Below are 18,610 nucleotides of genomic sequence, written 5' to 3' on the forward strand. Positions count from 1 at the left end.
TCAGTGGATTTAAAAAGAAGTCAAAGGAGCAGAGCCTAGGATGTAACAAAATGGTCCTCCTCCATGCAACCCACCACAGGCTCAGACTGGAACCTGCTTGTATTCAATTTCAGGAAAACTATCAGTGAGTTCCTATATGGAATAAAAAGTGTATCGTTATTTCTCCTGTTATTCCCTACATCAGGTTTCTGGGTGAAATGTAAAATGGTCTTGGAGGTTCACGGTGACCCCACTCCTCACCCCCTTCACTGCAGCTGGGCAGAAGGTTTGCTCACCTCTCCTGCCGAGTCTGCTCCTCCGTGGTTTCCATGGCACACTCCAGGGAGCTCTGGAGGGACTGAAGCTGGTTCAGTGTCTCCTTCAAAAGAAAGCGAGTCACAAACTGCTCCAAATTAGAAGCTTCCTGATAGTCCTAAAAATTATATGAAAAAAAAAAAAGGTAAGGATTTGCCTACTAGGTTGGAAATATGTGAGGGAAGATTCAGACTTAATTCAGAAAGGAACCAGTTTGGATGTTTTTGTGCTTATACATGCAAACCACATAAGCAACCTTTATGCTTCTGGACAAAAAGACCTCTGAATTTCCAGGTATAGACATTGATCCCACCCAAGCTGAGAAAGGCCCAGGTACACAGTGGCACAACACAGTTTCTACTCAAAAAACCCCTTTTCCTTACATTTCTTAACTCCAGTTGGTGGCAGTACCACATTACTTCTTAAGTATGGAAAAGCCAAGATATGACTCACAACTGCAGAAGTGAATTTAAAGTTTTTATTCAGATCCACTCTTGTGAAAAGATGTTTATCCAGCCCACTGGCCTGTCTCTCACAGTGATTACGGGAATAGTCTTTGAGCAGGGCACGTACTTAGTGATACTGCCCTAGAAAACTCCCCCAGCAGTTTGGCTAAAGAACTGCCTGTGCCAGAGAGATTGCCTTCTGAATTTAACAGTCTTTGACTGATTTTTGTTCCTTTAATTTGTTTAATTATTTTTGAAACCTTATATCTATATATTTCACAATTACATGAAATGCACCTAAATGTTCTTTGAGTTGCAGCTTGGTTATTAGAAAAGTTTGCACCTATATTTAGCAGTCTGTAATGGTCCTTTGTGTAACAACATTTTCAATATGTTTTATGTATTCAAAAATATTTATGCCTATTTTGTGTAGATAATTTCAGAAATAAATTCTTACTCCTGCTCTTTCCCTGGCCCAATGAATCATATTTCCACGGATGGGGTCAACTTTAATGTTTCTGGCAAGCCCAGATCTGCAAAACCCAGTTCTGCAGTGACATGCAGGTAATGCTGTGTGAGGGGGGGTCACCCATACAGTAACATAAACTCCCTCTTTGTTGTTTTCTCATTAATAAATGTAACAGAGAGAATGGAGTTGACCCCTAGAGCCTCTGCTTACTGTGTAGAGCTCCCATCAGGAACAGAGAAGGAAAACGGACTTTCATCTCTTAAACTTGAATGAATTTGTTGGCTTCTACTCTGATGAAAGTACGCTGGTATCCATTTTTTGTATGTCTGAAGTCTGCTTATGTGTGCAGAAAACCCACTCAGCTGATCCTGAAAGCCTTTGAGTACAAGTAAATCTAAAATGGTTTCATAAAATATCAGGTGCATTGAATGAAAGATTTCTCTAGTCACCACATCTGAAGATAGATGATGGTCTGTTATCTCCAAGCTTTAAAGAAAACTTGTCATTTGAATGGTGTTGCCTCCTACTCTAGCTGAGAATCCATTTGAGTATTTTTGGCAATGCATATGGGTATTTTTAAGCTCTTCCCTGTTCTTCCCAATGTGAATTACATCTGAAATGCCTTTTTGACTTCTCTTGGAATTTTTGCATGTATGTGTTTGCAATCAGAACACAAATACGGGATGTTTTGAAATTTAAATGTAAAATAAAAGATTGTAAGATAATACCTTTAAAAGCACGTTGCTCTCAAATGACAGCAATCTATTCACAATATATGTTATTGTTAGTTCTTGTTGGAAGACTTCTGCTATAGAAATCTCAGATGTTAAACCACCCGTGAATCATCAGAAGTTACTTATGTAGCCAGGAGCTGCATGGTCTTCTATATTTACTTCTGTCTTCAGATTAATCATCAGGTGTGAGCCACTCTCGAACAAATAAGTTTTTATTTATACATTTTTAAAATACTGAGATTGTCTGTCTACCTTTTGAGTGAATACCTGAGACTCACACCAGCCCTATAAATAACATTTATGGCAACCTTTGTGAATACTAAATCTTATTATGCAACAAGAAAGCTGATATTTTTTCTTCTTCTTCTAAATTGTCTCCACTGTAACTGATTTAAAACTTAGGTGCACCTGACAGAGATAATTTAATTTCCAAAAATTTAGATTCTCTGTGGCATGTTAGAACTAAGTGTGTGCATCTGTGTAGCATGGGCAGCTAAATAAATCCCTGCAGTAGAAATCCAGGGTATGTTTTAATTTTTCAGCTTTTGCTACTGCTCTTGGAAATAAGTGAACAAAACATGACAGAACTGACCATTTCTTGTAAGTTTTTGAATACCAAAGCAATCTCACGAGAGGAGGATAATCAAAGTGTTTTAAAATTCTGGGCATCCAAAAAGTAAATGCTACAGATACCTCCATATAGTTTCCTGCTCATAGTCATGGTAAATCTGATACCAGCATGCTGAATAACAACTTAAAGTGTACATCAATACTGTTTCATTTTGCAAACTGTTCAGGTGGGCCCTTGCTGATGGGGCGTCATATAAACATTAGCTGTGTAATACTTGCTACTGTCTGAGGCTGGCTGCTTTTTGACTCCTTCAGAAATGCTTTCCTGCATCTGAAAGTTATTAAGGTTTTTTTCATCATTAACTACTCCAGGTTTGTGCATTGCACCAGGATTTAGTCTTTTTTCTTCCTGTCCTGTTGTCCCATAAGTTCTATATTTAAAGGCTTCCCTATGGTCCTTGTGATCTTTAAATATGGCTTAGAGTTGTCTTATCAGGTGCACAGAGCTTTTTTGTAAAGATGGGCTAGGCAGGATGCTAACATCATCTGTGGGAGTCTAGAATTACCAAAGACTCTTTCCTTATGTATATTTTACCCAAATATTGGTGTTTACAACTCTTCTATGCGGAATTACTTACCTCTCTTAATGCACCCAGTTGGGCAGATATTTTTCTTTAAATAATGTCTCTGAGGCCAGCAATTCTGAGTTCACAGTAATGTTGGGCAACTTCGACTCCTGCCTGCTGAAAGATTACTCCTACCCATCTTTCTAAAATTCTTCACAGATCACAGAAGAAAGTATTCAGCATATATAAATTGTCAGCATTATTATAATTTAAGTCACGGAGGGAAAAAGATTGTCCGTTACAATTCAACTTAAACCTCAACTCCAGCTCTCAGCAATGAGGAATTACCAGCCACACTTTGTTATCATTTCACCACTCTACTTCCTACAGAAAAGTGCCCTCATTTGCATTTTACTAAAGGCAGACTGTACAAGATTTCACTAGAAGAAAGAAAATGTTAATTCTGAATTAAGAAAAATGGGTATCAATATATTAAGTGCATATTATGGTAGAATCAACTTAACTGGCATGCCCAACATTTGTATTGTCAGTATACTGCGCCACCAATTAATAATGGGACTCACTGATGGCATCTGTACGTAAACTAGAAAAATGGCCTGTTTCTTGAATTTCATTAGCGGTAAATTACTGTTCATTAGCATATACATAATACTGCATGGCAGCTTGGGCAGTCCAGATGAAATAAGGCTGTGTTAACATATCGTTCTGCTTGTTAGTTTTACTGATTGTGAGTGAATGAGGGTAATTTTCCACATCTTCCTCATCAAGAGACAACTGCAACCTTTGTGAGCAGCTAAGATTTGAGTTTCCATTAATGCAACTGAAAATACACATAATTAGTGATTTCCCTGTGGAAAAGGTCACCATGGTCTTCAGAACTGGCTTATGGCTATCTTAAAAGATGCAGAAGAGGTTCTCCCTTTATAAAGGTGGAGGAAGCAGGGTTTAGGTATCTCCTAAGGGAGTCCACATGTCAGGGCTACCACAGGTTCAGCAACTCTCTTGATCCTGTCGAGCCCTGGTGCCAGCCCCGATCCTCTCCCCTTGGGTGACCTGACACCACGCTGATCCACTTATCAGAAAAGCAGCTCCTTGAGATGGGGAAGGAGGGAGATACCTGTGTTTGCTTACTGCGGGCAAGCAAACCAAACTTGGTTGGGACAAAAAATAACTCTGAAATGTCTCAGAAGGGGTGGGAGCGTAGGCAAGAGCTCCACAAACTTAGTGGGAAAAGATGTCTGGCTGTCATCTAGTCCAACCCCCTGTTCAGAGCAGGGCCAGCTTCAAAGCTAGTTCAGGCTGCATGGGGACATGTCAGCTGAGTTTGGAACATCTCCAAGAATGGAGATTACACCATCTCTCTGGTCCACTGTTGCACCACCTTCTCTGTGCAAAGTGTTTTCCGTATGTCTAGTCAGCGTTTTCCCTTCCGCAAGCTGTAGCCGTTGCCTCTTGTGCTTTTGCTATGCACCCCTGAAAAAGGCAACGTGGTTTTGTCTTCTCTATAACCCTTCTTTAGACAGTAGAATTACATCTTTCCTCAGCCTCTTCTCCAGGCTGAACAAACCTGGTCCCCTTGGCTTCTGCTTTCTATATTGCTATTTTGCTATATAGTAGTTTATGTTATGTAACACTTTATAACTTATTTATTTGTACTTTATTTGTAACATTTCTTATAATTGTTATTTATTACTGTTATATTACTTTGCAACTTTCTGTTTCCTATTTTATATGTCATATCAAAATAATTTCATAAAAATTATTTATGCTTATCTCTACAGAAATACCCCCAAGGCAACTGAAAAGTAGCTATTATTGAGTAAAACTCAGTAAGGAATAATCTATTTAAATTTCCCTTAATCATGGAATGTCTCCTGCCCTGTGTGTTTAGATCCTACATTAGTGGGACAACGCCCTGGGTTACAACTTTAAATTGAGGATATTAAATTAGTCAGAATAACTGTACTAAAATGAAAAAGAATTCAAGCCTTTTTCATTTCAATCACTAAGATCTAATTCTTCAGACTGTGAGAAGGAGTCAGAACAGAGTCAGAATAAAATCGTAATTTCAACAGAAGCCAGATCCAGAGATGCTCACTGTGTTGACTTCACACAAACGCAGCTTTTACAGCATCTTCGTTGTAAGAGTGAGCAAAGGCATAACATGCCCAACTATTAAATAGATTCAACTTCAATTTTAGAGTGTGGCACAAACTTTACAGCTTTGTCAAAGTATTATATTTGGAATAAATTACAAGTTTAAACTCTACCTAGAGAACTGGAACAGTGACAATCTCTGTAGACCACCTGCAGTGCTGACATAAGAGCAATGAAATAAAATAGGCAGCCATGGGTGATTATAGGAGAATATTGAGAGACATTTGTAATAGCATCCATCAGAACAGCACAAGAGTCTACCACTTTCCTTTACTGGGATTACTGAAGAAGTAATATACTCTTATTGCAATAATAATATGTACAAAATTCATACATGGATAAAAAGTAACTCCTATTTAACTGCTATTAAGTGCACCATGTAGCTTAAAGACAAGAAACTGTGTTTTGTCTGTGCTTTATATCAGCAGTAGCAGGGATATGTCTAATTCCATTGCTCCTGGGGAAAGGTTGAAGGAATATAAGGAAAACATCAAAGCTGTTGGTAGTTTTGATAGGTATCGACAGGAGGATGGCTAGGTTAAATGTTTCTTTTTCTGCTGTGAAGTTATTTCTATCCACTTTTATGTTTAAAGGTAAGAATATTAACTTAATTAAGGTTTGGTGGGTTTTTTTTTTTAAGTTTTGACTATTTAACACATCTTCTCTGCTACCAGCAAAAATTTAAGCATTGTCTCTTTCTGACCCAGTAGGTATAAGACTTCCACAAAAAAGATCAAAGAAGTTCCCAGGAGTTTCCATTGCTCTGATAAGGAGCTCAGAGGAAAGGGGTGAATCTCTGGAATATCCTTGCACGACTGCTCAGAATTCATCGCTTGCAGCTTTTTGAATTTATCTGCGTTTGACTAGACTTGCACTAATAGTTACGATTTTAAATAAATTTTATAGATAGAAAATCCTATCAAATTAAATTCCAAAACCTCATTTAATAATGTCCCTAGATAAAAATAGCTGTTTATTCATAGGGTCCTCTCTGCCTTGTAGCAGGGTGCAACTGGTGATATATTTAGCACTGTCCCCAGCATTCCTCTCTTCAGCTGAGTTTACAGATGAACAGTTGAGTACATGGATTTATGCAAAAAGGATCCAGACTTCAGTTCTAACCACTGGCAAGTTGGTCTCATCAGAAATTAGGGAATGATAAAAAAACAACCCACAGAATTTAGGTCACGTCATCCATGGTCAAAAGAAAAAATGTTCCAGATGGTTCTTTTTAGGCATTTACAGACTGTGTTTAATCAGTTTTATAACTATTTTAGCTAGAAAAAGTAGAATATGAGAAACAAGTATGCCTGCAAATAGGAACCGTTCTCAAAAGCCTAGTGCAGCTGGAGCTTAGTAACAAGTTCATTTATTGCTCTGATATTTTGATGTTACTACTTTTTATCCCTTTGTTGAGTTCTGATTACGCAAAAAGGATTGGTTGAAAAATTCCCACCAAAATTTTAACTTGATAAAGCTTTGAGATTTAAACAACACAAAAATGCCTTGAAGGCATCTGCTTTACTCCACTTTTTTCTATTTTTTATTGAAAAACCTTTGACAATTCTTCAGACTTCAGTCAAGGAAGTCCAATCTTTAGGACTTTCTTCAACAATTGCTTTAGAATCCTCTCTCATTTTGTAGATCTAATGTTGAACACTGTTAATATTTTAGAGGGGTATGCTTGGTCTAGTATTAGAGCTGAAGGAAATGCCTGTGAGAAATGGAGGTGGGAGCAGCACCATATCTGTCATTTCTTTGAATGAACAGTATGTATGAAATTTTTAAATTCTTGCTATCTTTTTCTTAGAATGAAAAATGGAACTACTTTTTGACTGAAAGAATCTTCTTTTGTTCTCCTTTTGGCCCAATAATTCATGCATTTTTTTCTGCAACTTAACCAACATGTGCCCAGAAGGGTAGGATGGTTTTTTTCTCCATTCAATTTTGTATTCTTGAGGCTGGGCACTGGCAGTGCAGGGCAGATAATGCCTAATCTGTAGGCAGCCACATCTTTTATTGGTTTTCTGGCTCTGTCTTTCCCTTTGTCTCCTCTGTGAAAAGCACAAATTTACAGCAAATCTTTCAGCCCTTATTCCCCTCCATGGTATTAACTTACGACATCCATACAAGTGGTGCCTAGCCACTGAAGGTACCTGAAGATAGCTGGTAGGATGTGAAAAGGCACCATTAATGCAAGACAGATAAATCCTGAGTCTGCAGTTTGCTTGACTAGCTGGATGATAAATATTCTGAGAGGATGTTTTCTGATGTGGAATTCAGAAAGTACTCACTCTTTGTGAAACCCTCTTCTTCATCTGTGATCTTTTAATATTCTAAATAAGTATGAGAATCAAAACCCCTACTCACTGTAATGGAAGGAGATACAATATATGTCCAATTAAACTAGTGCAATAGAGTTAACTGTCATTAAAAGATAGCCTGAAGAAATCAAATATACAGGAAGAATTAACTGTGTGCAGTTAAGAAATACATTAGATTGCAGTATTTTTGTCAGTTGGCTTACAGTATTAAGTATTAATCATTGCATGCTGCAGTATGTACCACTGCTGCTCTTTATGTCTTGAACTTCATCTGTCTGCCTTCCGCGTTTTATGTAATCTTCATCCTGAACAGATTTCTATTTCTTTATGAAGAATAATAAAATGAATAACTCCTTTTTGTTCTGGCTTTTCATTTCCAGTGGAATCTGGATATTTTGTCCATTTTAAAACATCAAGATGGGAGATGGCTACGGTATTTTAGACTGATGCTGACCTGAAAAAAACTTAGCGATGAATGCAACGAACAAATGAATGGATTCAAAGCCAATGCATGAAAATTAATAATCAGAATAAACTGAGTAATACCTGCCTTAAGTTATTCTTGTCAGCAGCTATTCATTACATTCATTCTGCAAAAGATGCATTTGTAAAAAGTGCAATTTCAAAGAGAACCAGACTAGATTCTGTGGAAACTGTTAATAAATTCTAATCATGTGCAAAAAGTGGGGCCAGCCAATTTAACACAGACTTTGAGAAAACAAAAAACCCCACCAAACCCAATCACAGAATCACAGAATCACAGAATCGTATAGGTTGGAAAAGACCTTTAAGATCATCAAGTCCAACCGTAAACCCAACACTACCAAGACCACCACTATACCACGTCCCTAAGCATCCCATCCAAACGTCTTTTAAATACCTCCAGGGATGGTGACTCAACTACTTCCCTGGGCAGCCTGTTCCAATGCTTGATAACCCTTTCAGTGAAGTAAAACTTCATTTTTGCTCAAACAGAATGTTAGTTGTGGAACTCTATTGCTGACATATGCTTGTCTAGCTTTTTTTTCAGTTTTGTTTTGCAATATAATTTACATAATCACTACTGTTACTATTACTCAAATATGCAATTAAAAAAATCTAGGTATTCTAGTTCCTAATGGGTATCAATCCTCCAGAGTGCAGTGATTTACATAATTACTATAAATGCACCATCAGTAAGTAAATTGCATGTCCCTGTGTTACTCTTTCAGCTCCTATAATCTTCTCTCTTACTTTGACTGGCTCCTATTTTTAGACTATTCAAGAAGTTTTCCAGTATTAACAAGGCTGCTTCACTTAGCTTTGGGGTTTTTTTGAGCAAAGCAGAAAAATGAATGATTTCATAGGAGCAAAGAATTAGACATGCTATGTCAGTCACTGAATCCAGCATCTTGCTGTTGCACACCACACACTCCCCTATGTTTTTGCAAGCAACATGTAAAAAGCAGTTACGTTTTTTTTGCCCCCAAATGCTTGGAAGGCTATTCCAGAACTTGATTGCTCTATTGAATAAGAATTATCTTTCATTTGCATCCTAAACTTATTATGTTTATGTTTTGCATATTTAAATGCTGGGTATAAACCAGTCATGGTTGCTGCTGCTTAAGTGGTGTTTGCTAGTTCACTGAGGCTGGTCCCCAGCTATCACAGACAGATCATTTGGTGTCCTTCATAAAATAGTTGCAAAGGAGGAAAGAAAGTCCCTCCAAAGCAAAGAACATGAGACTTTAGAGTCTGAAAAGGAGAAATTTTGCAGTGTCCCATCCCTCATTTCCTATGTTTGCCTGCCATTCCTTTCTATGGAAGTCTGCAGTGCTTTTGTCTCCAAAAGAACTGTACCTCAGTATTTACCGAAGGAGTGTGCACTCAGAGGTCATCTCTCTCTTGATTCAGTTTTGAAAAAGTGTACGTTAACTATTCTAGCCAAAGCACTTCCTGGCTTTCATCTGTGGAAAAAAGATCTTGCAGTTCTTTTGAGGAAGAAAAGAGATGTAAAGAAATGGAATGAGGTCAATGAAATAAGGATGATGAAAAGACGACACAGAAGAACAGATTAAGGGGAGATCTTCAATATTTGTTGAAACAATTTCCTACTGTGCTGACAGTCCTTCTTGATTATTTTGATGGTCCCTTTACTTTAGATTTTAATTTCTCATTTTGCTGTTCACAAATGCTTTCATTGGCTGTACAAAAGTCCTACCCAAGTCCATCCAGGACGTTGCTGTTGCGTTATAGTTATTGGATTTGCACTTCAGATATGAAGTTATATAGGATCAAGCTCCACTCTTACTCACTGAGTCAAAGTTTTGTCTTATAAGCACTGTTAACTATAAAAGCCAGTTTCAGTTTACTTAAAAAAAAATAATCTATTGCACTACTTCCTTTTGAAATTAAAATATATGATCTAATAAATATAACCAATATAACCTAAGAAACAGCTTAGATATGAAGCTTTTTGTTGCTGGAGGTCGGATCACTTTTACAACAGGTATGGCGGTCTTAAGTCACTTTGGAGACAGCTCACAGAGTGGCCTCCATTTGCAAGGAAAAAACCCAACTACATGGGCACTTAGTGCCACTCTCCCGAGGAAGCATCTCTGCTGGGCTCAATTGCTCTCATTGATTCCCAGTTCCCACTATTTCACCAATGTGCCAGTTCAAAAAGTCTGAATTTTAGTTGTTACTCCAGTAAGTTAAGAGCTGGTACGCTGTACATCAAGACTGCTGTCAGCTCTGTGATAGACTAATGGGCTAGGTGAGGCTCAAGCCAACAGCCACTGAAATCATGGAGCAGGAAGCATGTCCCATCCTGAAATCCCCCTGGCACAGTCACTTGGCCACCAGCCAGCTCTGGTTAGACTTTCACCAGCACTGCAGCATAAACTGCCCTAGGGATCAGGGAGTTTAAAATCATCTGAAATGGTCCCTGCTTCCTCCCAAGCCTCTGCTGCCAGCCTTCACTGGCAGTGAAGTGCCAGTGGGGACACATGGGGATCAGTCCTCGCTGGAAAATGACCCCGTGCTTTTGGCAAAAGGGAAGGCAGGAGGAGAGGGGAGTGCTCTTCAGCTGGTGAAAAAGAGTGAACTTCAAATGGGTGTTATGACTTTGATAAAAGGCACTGTCGGACCAGGGCAAGCCATCACTAGCTCTTGCTCCGTGAGACAGTTCCTCTGGAAAAAAACGTTCAGAGACCTCAGAGCTATTCAGGTACCTAAATTGGAGTCTGGTGCCCTACAGAGACCCACCTGGTTTCCAGCTGCTGCCCCAGAAGGGGGTGTCCTCCTGCCCCTGGGTCTCCTGGAGGTCCTGTGTGCTATTTGTCAGGCCTGTGCAGATGTCTTGGACATCCTTGAATATCCCAGATTTTCTAAAATACCACTAGATGCCTCTTTAAACCCCTGAATACTTCTATATTGCCAACTTCATTTCATATGAAAATTACATTTTTGGTGATTAAATGAGCTTTTGCTAGTTTACTGAGTACAGAATAGTTCACCACTGCCAGCAGGTTGCATTTGCGATAAACTATAGCAATACCAGAAATAAAAATGATAGAGCAAAACTTGTTCTCACTGAATAGCTGACAAATAGCAACAATTTTATGGCTTGATAACTCGAGGAAGACATGTTCTTTAGTCTGTAAGTTTCTGATTTTCAGTATTCACAAGTCAATAGAACCAAGATGTCAAGCACCTTAAAAAACCTGGTCTATTTTTATCTATCTATCTACATCATTATTCAGTGACGGATTTTATTTTCTGTGCTGTGGGTTGCAAAGTTTCTCTTCATTGTATTACAGAAAGTTATAAAAATGCAGCTTGCTGAAAATGTTATGTTTATTTGGGTAATAAAAAAGTTAAGATTAAATATTTTAATTAAATATGCTCCTGTGTTTTGCTAGAAAAGACATCCGAGAAAAAAGGCTTAAAGAAACAAGCCTTCCAATGCATTTGTAAAGTTTGCTGAGTCTTTAATTTTTAATGCTTCCTGTATATAAGATGAAGAAGAAACAAGATAAACAGAACTATCCCAGCTTGTACTTTGATCAGGAAAATATCAACCTTGCACGTACAATAAAAACAACTGACACCAATGAATAATCTGTCCTCACCAGTTCTGTATAAGCAACTCATGCAGACTCTCCATCCTAACAAGAGAAATTATCAAATGTCAAATGCTGTAAGTCCCTCTAAAAATCCTCAGATATGTGTTTCCCTTCCTTGTGTAAGGATAAAACACAAGAGACCAGTACCAAAACAGAAGGGCTGTAGCTTCCCCAGCATTCTTTGGTAAGATGTCTTTTGTATTAAAAGTATGTTGCTTGCAAATGCAACTCAGTCTTTTCCCTGCTGAAAGATGTTCCTTGCTATATCTATTTCTCTGTATTTTTAGCTCAGCACCTTCCCTTCAAGCAATGGAGCATGTACCACTCCTACACCACCAAGGGCTTCCTGTCTTCCCAGGTGCTATTTAGTCTGGATAGGCTGGAGGGATCTGGCCCCCGAAAGGTGAAAGGAAGTCTGGTTTCAAGTTTTCTTGAACCTGCTAACACACTGGAACATTTTCTCCCACAGATGACTCGATATTTTCACTTTCAGTTAGAACAGGACTGGAAGAGTGGAGAAAAGCTCAGTTCAGGAAAGCTGTGCTGACAACTCTTTCAAACCACAGAGGCCAATAAAGTACACAGAAATTATGCTGCAATTAACTTGCAGGAGTCAGTTATCTCCTAATCTGTTGGGTTAAAAATATCTACACATGGAAATAATTTGGAGTGATGGGGACAGTTTGGTTGATCTTGATTTAAATCCAGGAATCCGTAGCCAAGCCAAACTCCAGTTGCTCTTGGTGAGAGAGCTTTCTGACTAAAGGCTGAACAGGTTGGGAATATTTGTAAACAAAACCCAAGGTATTTGTTCGTTAATGCATGTGATTTTCAAAACTGAAACAACACAACACGAAGAGTCAAATCTATTTCATGTGCAAAAGCTACTTGGTGCACACTTTTGTACTAGATTTACAGATATGAGTCAAATAATGCCACACACTTTGGTGTTATCCAACTTAGATTACTGTACACCAAAAAGTAAAGAGAAGTACATTAAACTGCATTTAGGGTTTTTTAAATTTCTAGTTCTGTTATGTCTGGAATAAGGAGAGTTTATAGATTAGGTATTTCGATTTTTCGGACACTCAGATCCATTGTTCAGCTTTTCGTTGAAGACTGACACATCTTCCTTCTCTGGGTTTTCCTTGGAAACTGAAGCTGAACAATTTTTCTAGGGCTTCAATTCCACAGCTGCCTCTCGTGCAAAGTACCTACTGAGTACGGGCAACATGAATTGGTAGGAAAGCAGGGATTTTCTATAGGATGGACTGAGTGGTGATTGTTTATCTGACTCTAAACTGGAGAAATAAAATTAATGAAGTACTAAGTTGCTCCTTTTTCTCCCCAAATATTTAAGACTGAATGAGCTGCCTACCTGAAGTGGCATGCACTCTGGGAAAGTTGAGCAGAGACTGATAGAGGCGCTGAGCTTTCGCCAATCCACGAAAAGTCAGTGGGGATGGAAAGCTCACAGCAACCCTGAGGACTGGGTCCGTAGTCAGCCCCATGCTCTGCAGGGTGGAGTTCAGGTTCAGTCTGAGAAGTTTTTACTTTTGGTTTTTTATAGGAGAATTTGGTCCTTGGAAATTTGGTCCTGGTCATTGGAAACTGACTCAGCCGCTGTAGATACACCATGTCTTTGTAGCTTTCAAAGTGTAGGTCTTAATTTCTGGGCTTTTTTTCTATATATGAATTTTCCAACTAGATGATGGCTTAGAATATTGTAATAATTGCTGCCATTACTCAGTGACTATTTAAGGAACTAGGTGGCTGCAACGGCAGAGCAATGACAAAGTTTTATTTTGTACTAGGAGGGGAAACCCAAGCCTTGCTCTGCATACATATCAACGGCCATTCATAACCAGACCACCCGTTTCTGAGTACCTGCTTGTTTGAGCTGCAGAGTCAACTTGAGCTGGGAACTACATCACATCTAGTGTGTGTCACTGGTGAAGAACATCATTTATCCATGCTATCTCAATATGCTAACTAGCTTTTGCTCCACCTCCAGCTCTGATTTTAGGTGGATATATTCCAGATTTTAGACTTCAATAAAAGCTTGGACTATTTAAGATGGAAGTTTTATTATTTGCACTCCAATGATTTATCAGGTAGTCAGGTCACATAACCTATCTGTTTCCTGAGAACTGAGTTCCTTCTGTGAATAATCCCTAGTTTGAACTGAGAATTTAATTTCCTTACAAAGCTGTAGTTTCTGGGCATATCCTGGGCAGAAAGCTCTATTTTAGAATATTTGAGGACACATATTTTGTTTGACTGTGTTCACACATTATGTCTACTAATTGGAATTAAAAGTATTTTTTCCAGTGTTAGCCTTGCTCTAGTTCTGCCACCTCTAACGAATAGTCAGTTGGCATATTCCTGAAAGAGAGAAAACCCATTAAGCTTGAATCTTCAGTCAGGAAAATACAATTCAATGATATTGTGGTGTGTTGTTTTTTTCTTAGATGGGTGTAGCAGATTGATGCACGGACTCCGATCAAGGGGTAAATTGAAGACCCTTTATTGAACTATTACATGGCTTATATACTTTCTAATTGTTTGTACATGCGCTACTGAGAGAACTCTTATTGGTTTATATGTCTTGTTCACGCGTCCTTCATGCGTTCCTTCAGCTAATACAATTGGCTATCTTTTTGCAACTTTGCAGTTCCTTTCTTCACAACAAAAAATCACGCGCTGGCCTTATCTCTCTCCAATGCTATCCACTCCTACTCCTGACACACAGCCTCCTTCCCTCAGGCATAACCCAAACTCTCAGTACTTCAATCTTGTTAACCCTTTCACTCCTGCTATGCCTAATTCCTCCTCAGATGGGTTCTTCAAGCAGACAAATGAAATGCTTATTAATATTCCAGATTTTCTTATCCATTTTCTAGTCAGGCCAATGCTTACTTCTTACAACTCTGATTAGTCTACTGGAACTCCTCCTCTGTAATTAACTTCCGAAGTAATTCTTAAGTGCAGTGTTCTATTTACTTCCAGTAGTTATCAGATGACATGTCCTGCCCTTTAGCAGCAGTTTATACACATGACTAATTTTTTTTAAATTATGCATGGCTAGGATAAACTAATCTGTTGCTTTTCAGTGTCCAGCCCAATGAGGCAGTGAGTCAGCGCACGTTCACTTCATTAGGAGTGGAAGGTGCACAGCGTGAACAGAGAGACATTCAGCTTACTGGCTCAAGCTCTAAATAAATAAGCTACACTTGCAGGTTTTTATTTTGGCAGTTCATGTAAAATGTGTGAGTACTGCACTCTTGCAAACACCTGAATGCCAAAGATAGCTTTGCTAGAGAAGCACAGCTTTCTCCCCATTGATTGACTGAAAAAATCAGGCTTTTTTTCCCCCACGGGATCTCACTGAATACTTTTGGCTGAAATTTCTGTTTACTGCTCGCCTTCAAGTGAATAGCCTTGTGGTGCTGGTCCAGGGTTGGGTTTGAAGGATCTAGGTTCACTTCTTTCCCTGTTTTGTGCTTTCCCTCACCTTTTGAAGCTGTTGCACCTTGCACAGAATATTTAACTGTTCAGCCAGGGAAAAGGAGCATATTACCGATGTCTTGATGCATTTTTGATCAGACATCGAGCTGGGATGTGGTATGAACGAGCAGGTATGAACACACGAGCAGGTACGACCATAATGAATTGAGTGCCAAGTGGATCAGCTGCCTAGCATGTCCTGCAGCACGGCTACATCCTTTGTCAGATGGACAGATGGAGAACCAAGCTTCTCCTGAGAAACGACTCCTGCCTCTGGGGTGAATGCCTCCACACTGCACTGGTGGGCAACAGCCCCAAGACCTCCTCTTTGCTGACTCTGTGAGTGCTGTTTTTGTTCAAAATGCCTGAAATGGAAACGAAATCTTGTTCTCGGTCAGGATGTTTCACTCAACCCAAATTTCTATGTCTTCTGTTGTTACTCTCAGGAATACTTTCAAATGATTTACATTGGCCAGTTATATTTTGGGACTAAGTAGTTGGGACGCACAGCTGCTGCCTACAGGATGCTTTTATAATCGTAAAAGTACTGAGGTTCAGCTTCAGGGAACATGGGGAGAGATATTGCAGCCCTTTTTAATCTTTTTAAACTATCCTGGAATCTACATTTAACAATAACATAAATACGACTCCCCAGTATGTTGCCAGATGACTCTTGCCTACCTAATTTAATGGTAGTCATTAATATAGTTTAAGTCATTAGCATCTTTTACTAACATGTTTTCTACTTCAAAAACTTGGATTATTTTTTCAAATTCAGACTATTTTCAAATGTTGATTTGCTGGTAATACTTACCCACATTTGGCATGGGACATGGAACCCTCTCTTGGTACAACAATATGAAGAGTATTCTTCAGATCATTCACAAAGACAATTTTGGTTATATCCAAACTGTAATACTTTGCAGACAGAGCTTTACAGCTTTGATACTCAACCATTTTGACAAGCCTTTTCCTACTGGACTTTTGCTACAAACATGTATACGTGGAAGAACTTAAATATGAATTAGTAACTTTATCTACATAAGAAAAATACTGGATGCATGTTCAAATAAACAAAATATACAATGTAAAGAAAATGTCACAATTTTTACTTACTTTCTTTGTTTTGTCCATTGCCTTCAGTATGGTTATGTTTAAGTCTTCCAAGACAGATAGAACATTTTCATACTCTCCTAAGTGCTGGGAAAAATATTCTAAAAGAAGAAGAAAACCCACATCACCTATTAATGACCTGAAAAATCAATATTTCATTAAATATAAATTTTATCAAGTCTGAATTCAGTTATGGTATTATTAACTATCTCAATATATAAAATGAACAAGAATGGGATGGTTACCCCTTACAATGAAAGGGATGATTTTATTTTTAAATTTTGTATTATTTCCCTCAAAAACATTCCTGGAGTACTTAAAATACCAAAATCAGTGTTTCAAAGCATTTTCTTTCAATAAATGAGTTGACAAATTGACAAAAATTTAAAATATCAGTTTGAGAGCTGAAAGAGACCTACTTTCAAAATATCTACGTTTTCTTTCTAAACTGGATTTTCAGTTTAATAGTCTACTTTACAGTTACTAGCAGGAAATGAAGATTTCATGTGTATGTACTAAATCTGATTATATTGATACAAAAATGAATAACACTGGTAAAGCCCTTAGAAGAGATACGATCAAGTGGGGGATTTTGTGAGTTGGGGTCAGATGAGACCAGTTATTTCTCTCTGAGAAGTGAAGAGACCTTGAGTTGGCCAGATAAGCTTCTAGTCCCATGTACTGTGATTATATTTTCAACAAAGATGATGCATGCGAAATACTTTTAACAAAAATCATGGAAATAACGTAAGTTGCAGGATGTCCTTGTGTAGCTGCTCAAAACAAAGGACATTTTAACAGCAAAAGCTGATGTAAAATCAGGGGGCATAATTCAATCCAGAGGGATTACAGCGAGAGGAGGAGGCAACCCTGGGAAATCACGACTCAAGTTCCCATTTGGTCAATGCGGCAAAATACAACAGAAGGAGGCACAGGAAGGAAAAAATGTGAAAAAGACAGAAAGAAAATGATGTTAAAGCTAGAGAGTGTATTAGACAAGGCATTTAGGTATCAGATCACCTGGAAGAGCATGAAAAACAACATCTGAATGGCAGACAGGAAAAACAAGATTAGATAGGAGCTTTTTGAAATAATAAATAGCAATACTTTGAGGCTTTTAAGAGGTCAGTGTGAGCTTCTCAGGGAGTCATGAAAGCACAGGGTTTCAGGAGCACTGCGACATAACCTGGTATTGCTGAGAAGCTGAATGAAATGATTTAGAATGAACACGTATTGTGAATTAGTATCATGGAAGTGAAGCTTTATTTCTGAGGAGAGCTGAGAACTCAGAAAGAGCCATATAATCACTAGCTTAAATGTGTGTTGAGTAAACTCAGTACCAGATTCACAGATGAGAAACACCCTAGTGGCAATCTATAAAAGATTTAAAAGGCAGCTGAAGCAGTCCATATTTAACCAAAACAGACAGAAAACAGAGCCAGTGCTGGCTCTGAGAAGGATCTCAGCCCTCTGGCCAGCCTGAGGTGGCTGAGCAAACCTGTAAGCCTCCAGCACAACATCAACAGCAGTAAAACTCTCATGGAACAAACCCCCTGTCTTCCTTGGCCAGTTTTATATAATTTTGGCCAGATTCTGAACCAGTAGAAGTCTTCACAGCCCAATTCGCTTCAGCTGAGCCTCTTGTCATAGATTTATAAGCCACAGACTGAGGTGTCTCTTAGTGGGTTCTTGGCTGTGGGTAGAGTCATCTTGTGGGTGAGTAAATGAGCTGGCATTCAACTTGACAGAGTTTTCAGCTTTTATAGGTCTTCAATGTTATTGACCATTGGAAAATTTATCAGGCAACCATTTGCTGACATCTTTCCCTCAGAAATAGGCTGGTTTTGACAAGTATAACTGTTTTTTTGATATCATGTGGGAGGACTTGCAGAAATTTTCTGTGAATTGTTTTCTGCTGCAAGCAGCACTCCTCAATCAGGTGCTGTAAGATCAGCTGGAGAGCAAGCAGGGTTTTGGGGAAATGACTCACAGCCCAGAATGGGGCACACAAATGTGTAACTGGGCCAAATTCTAGGCCTTGCAGGAGTTTTTTGTGATGAAGCATGGTAGAACTTGTCAAACTGCTGTTCTCACTGGCTCAAGTTGGAGGAAAGCAATGAACTTTCCTCCAGTAGGGTGCTAATACAACAATCGCTTTCAGAATTGCCAAAGTACTCATACCTCTGAAAGGGATGAACTAACTAGAAAAAAAAATCTCACATGAAAGGGAAATAAGATAAAAGGTATCTATCTATCTTTACATCAGAACAGATCTTGAAGCTCAGAGAATATGAAGTATTGAT

At 38.6% G+C, this 18,610-nt stretch overlaps 1 protein-coding gene across 1 annotated transcript in view; it reads right to left on the reverse strand.

Annotated features, from left to right (window-relative positions):
- Positions 1-18,610, reverse strand: part of NECAB1 (N-terminal EF-hand calcium binding protein 1) — a 71,087-nt gene that overhangs the window by 18,860 nt on the left and 33,617 nt on the right. The window contains exons 5-6 of the mRNA XM_072851205.1: positions 16,311-16,408; positions 276-412 (exon numbers count right to left, since the gene is read on the reverse strand). Of these exons, the coding sequence (XP_072707306.1) occupies positions 276-412; positions 16,311-16,408 (235 nt within the window). The remainder of the gene's footprint in view (positions 1-275; positions 413-16,310; positions 16,409-18,610) is intronic.

The sequence above is a fragment of the Ciconia boyciana genome, chromosome 2 (genome assembly GCF_034638445.1).
Source record: "Ciconia boyciana chromosome 2, ASM3463844v1, whole genome shotgun sequence".
Classification (NCBI taxonomy): domain Eukaryota; kingdom Metazoa; phylum Chordata; class Aves; order Ciconiiformes; family Ciconiidae; genus Ciconia; species Ciconia boyciana.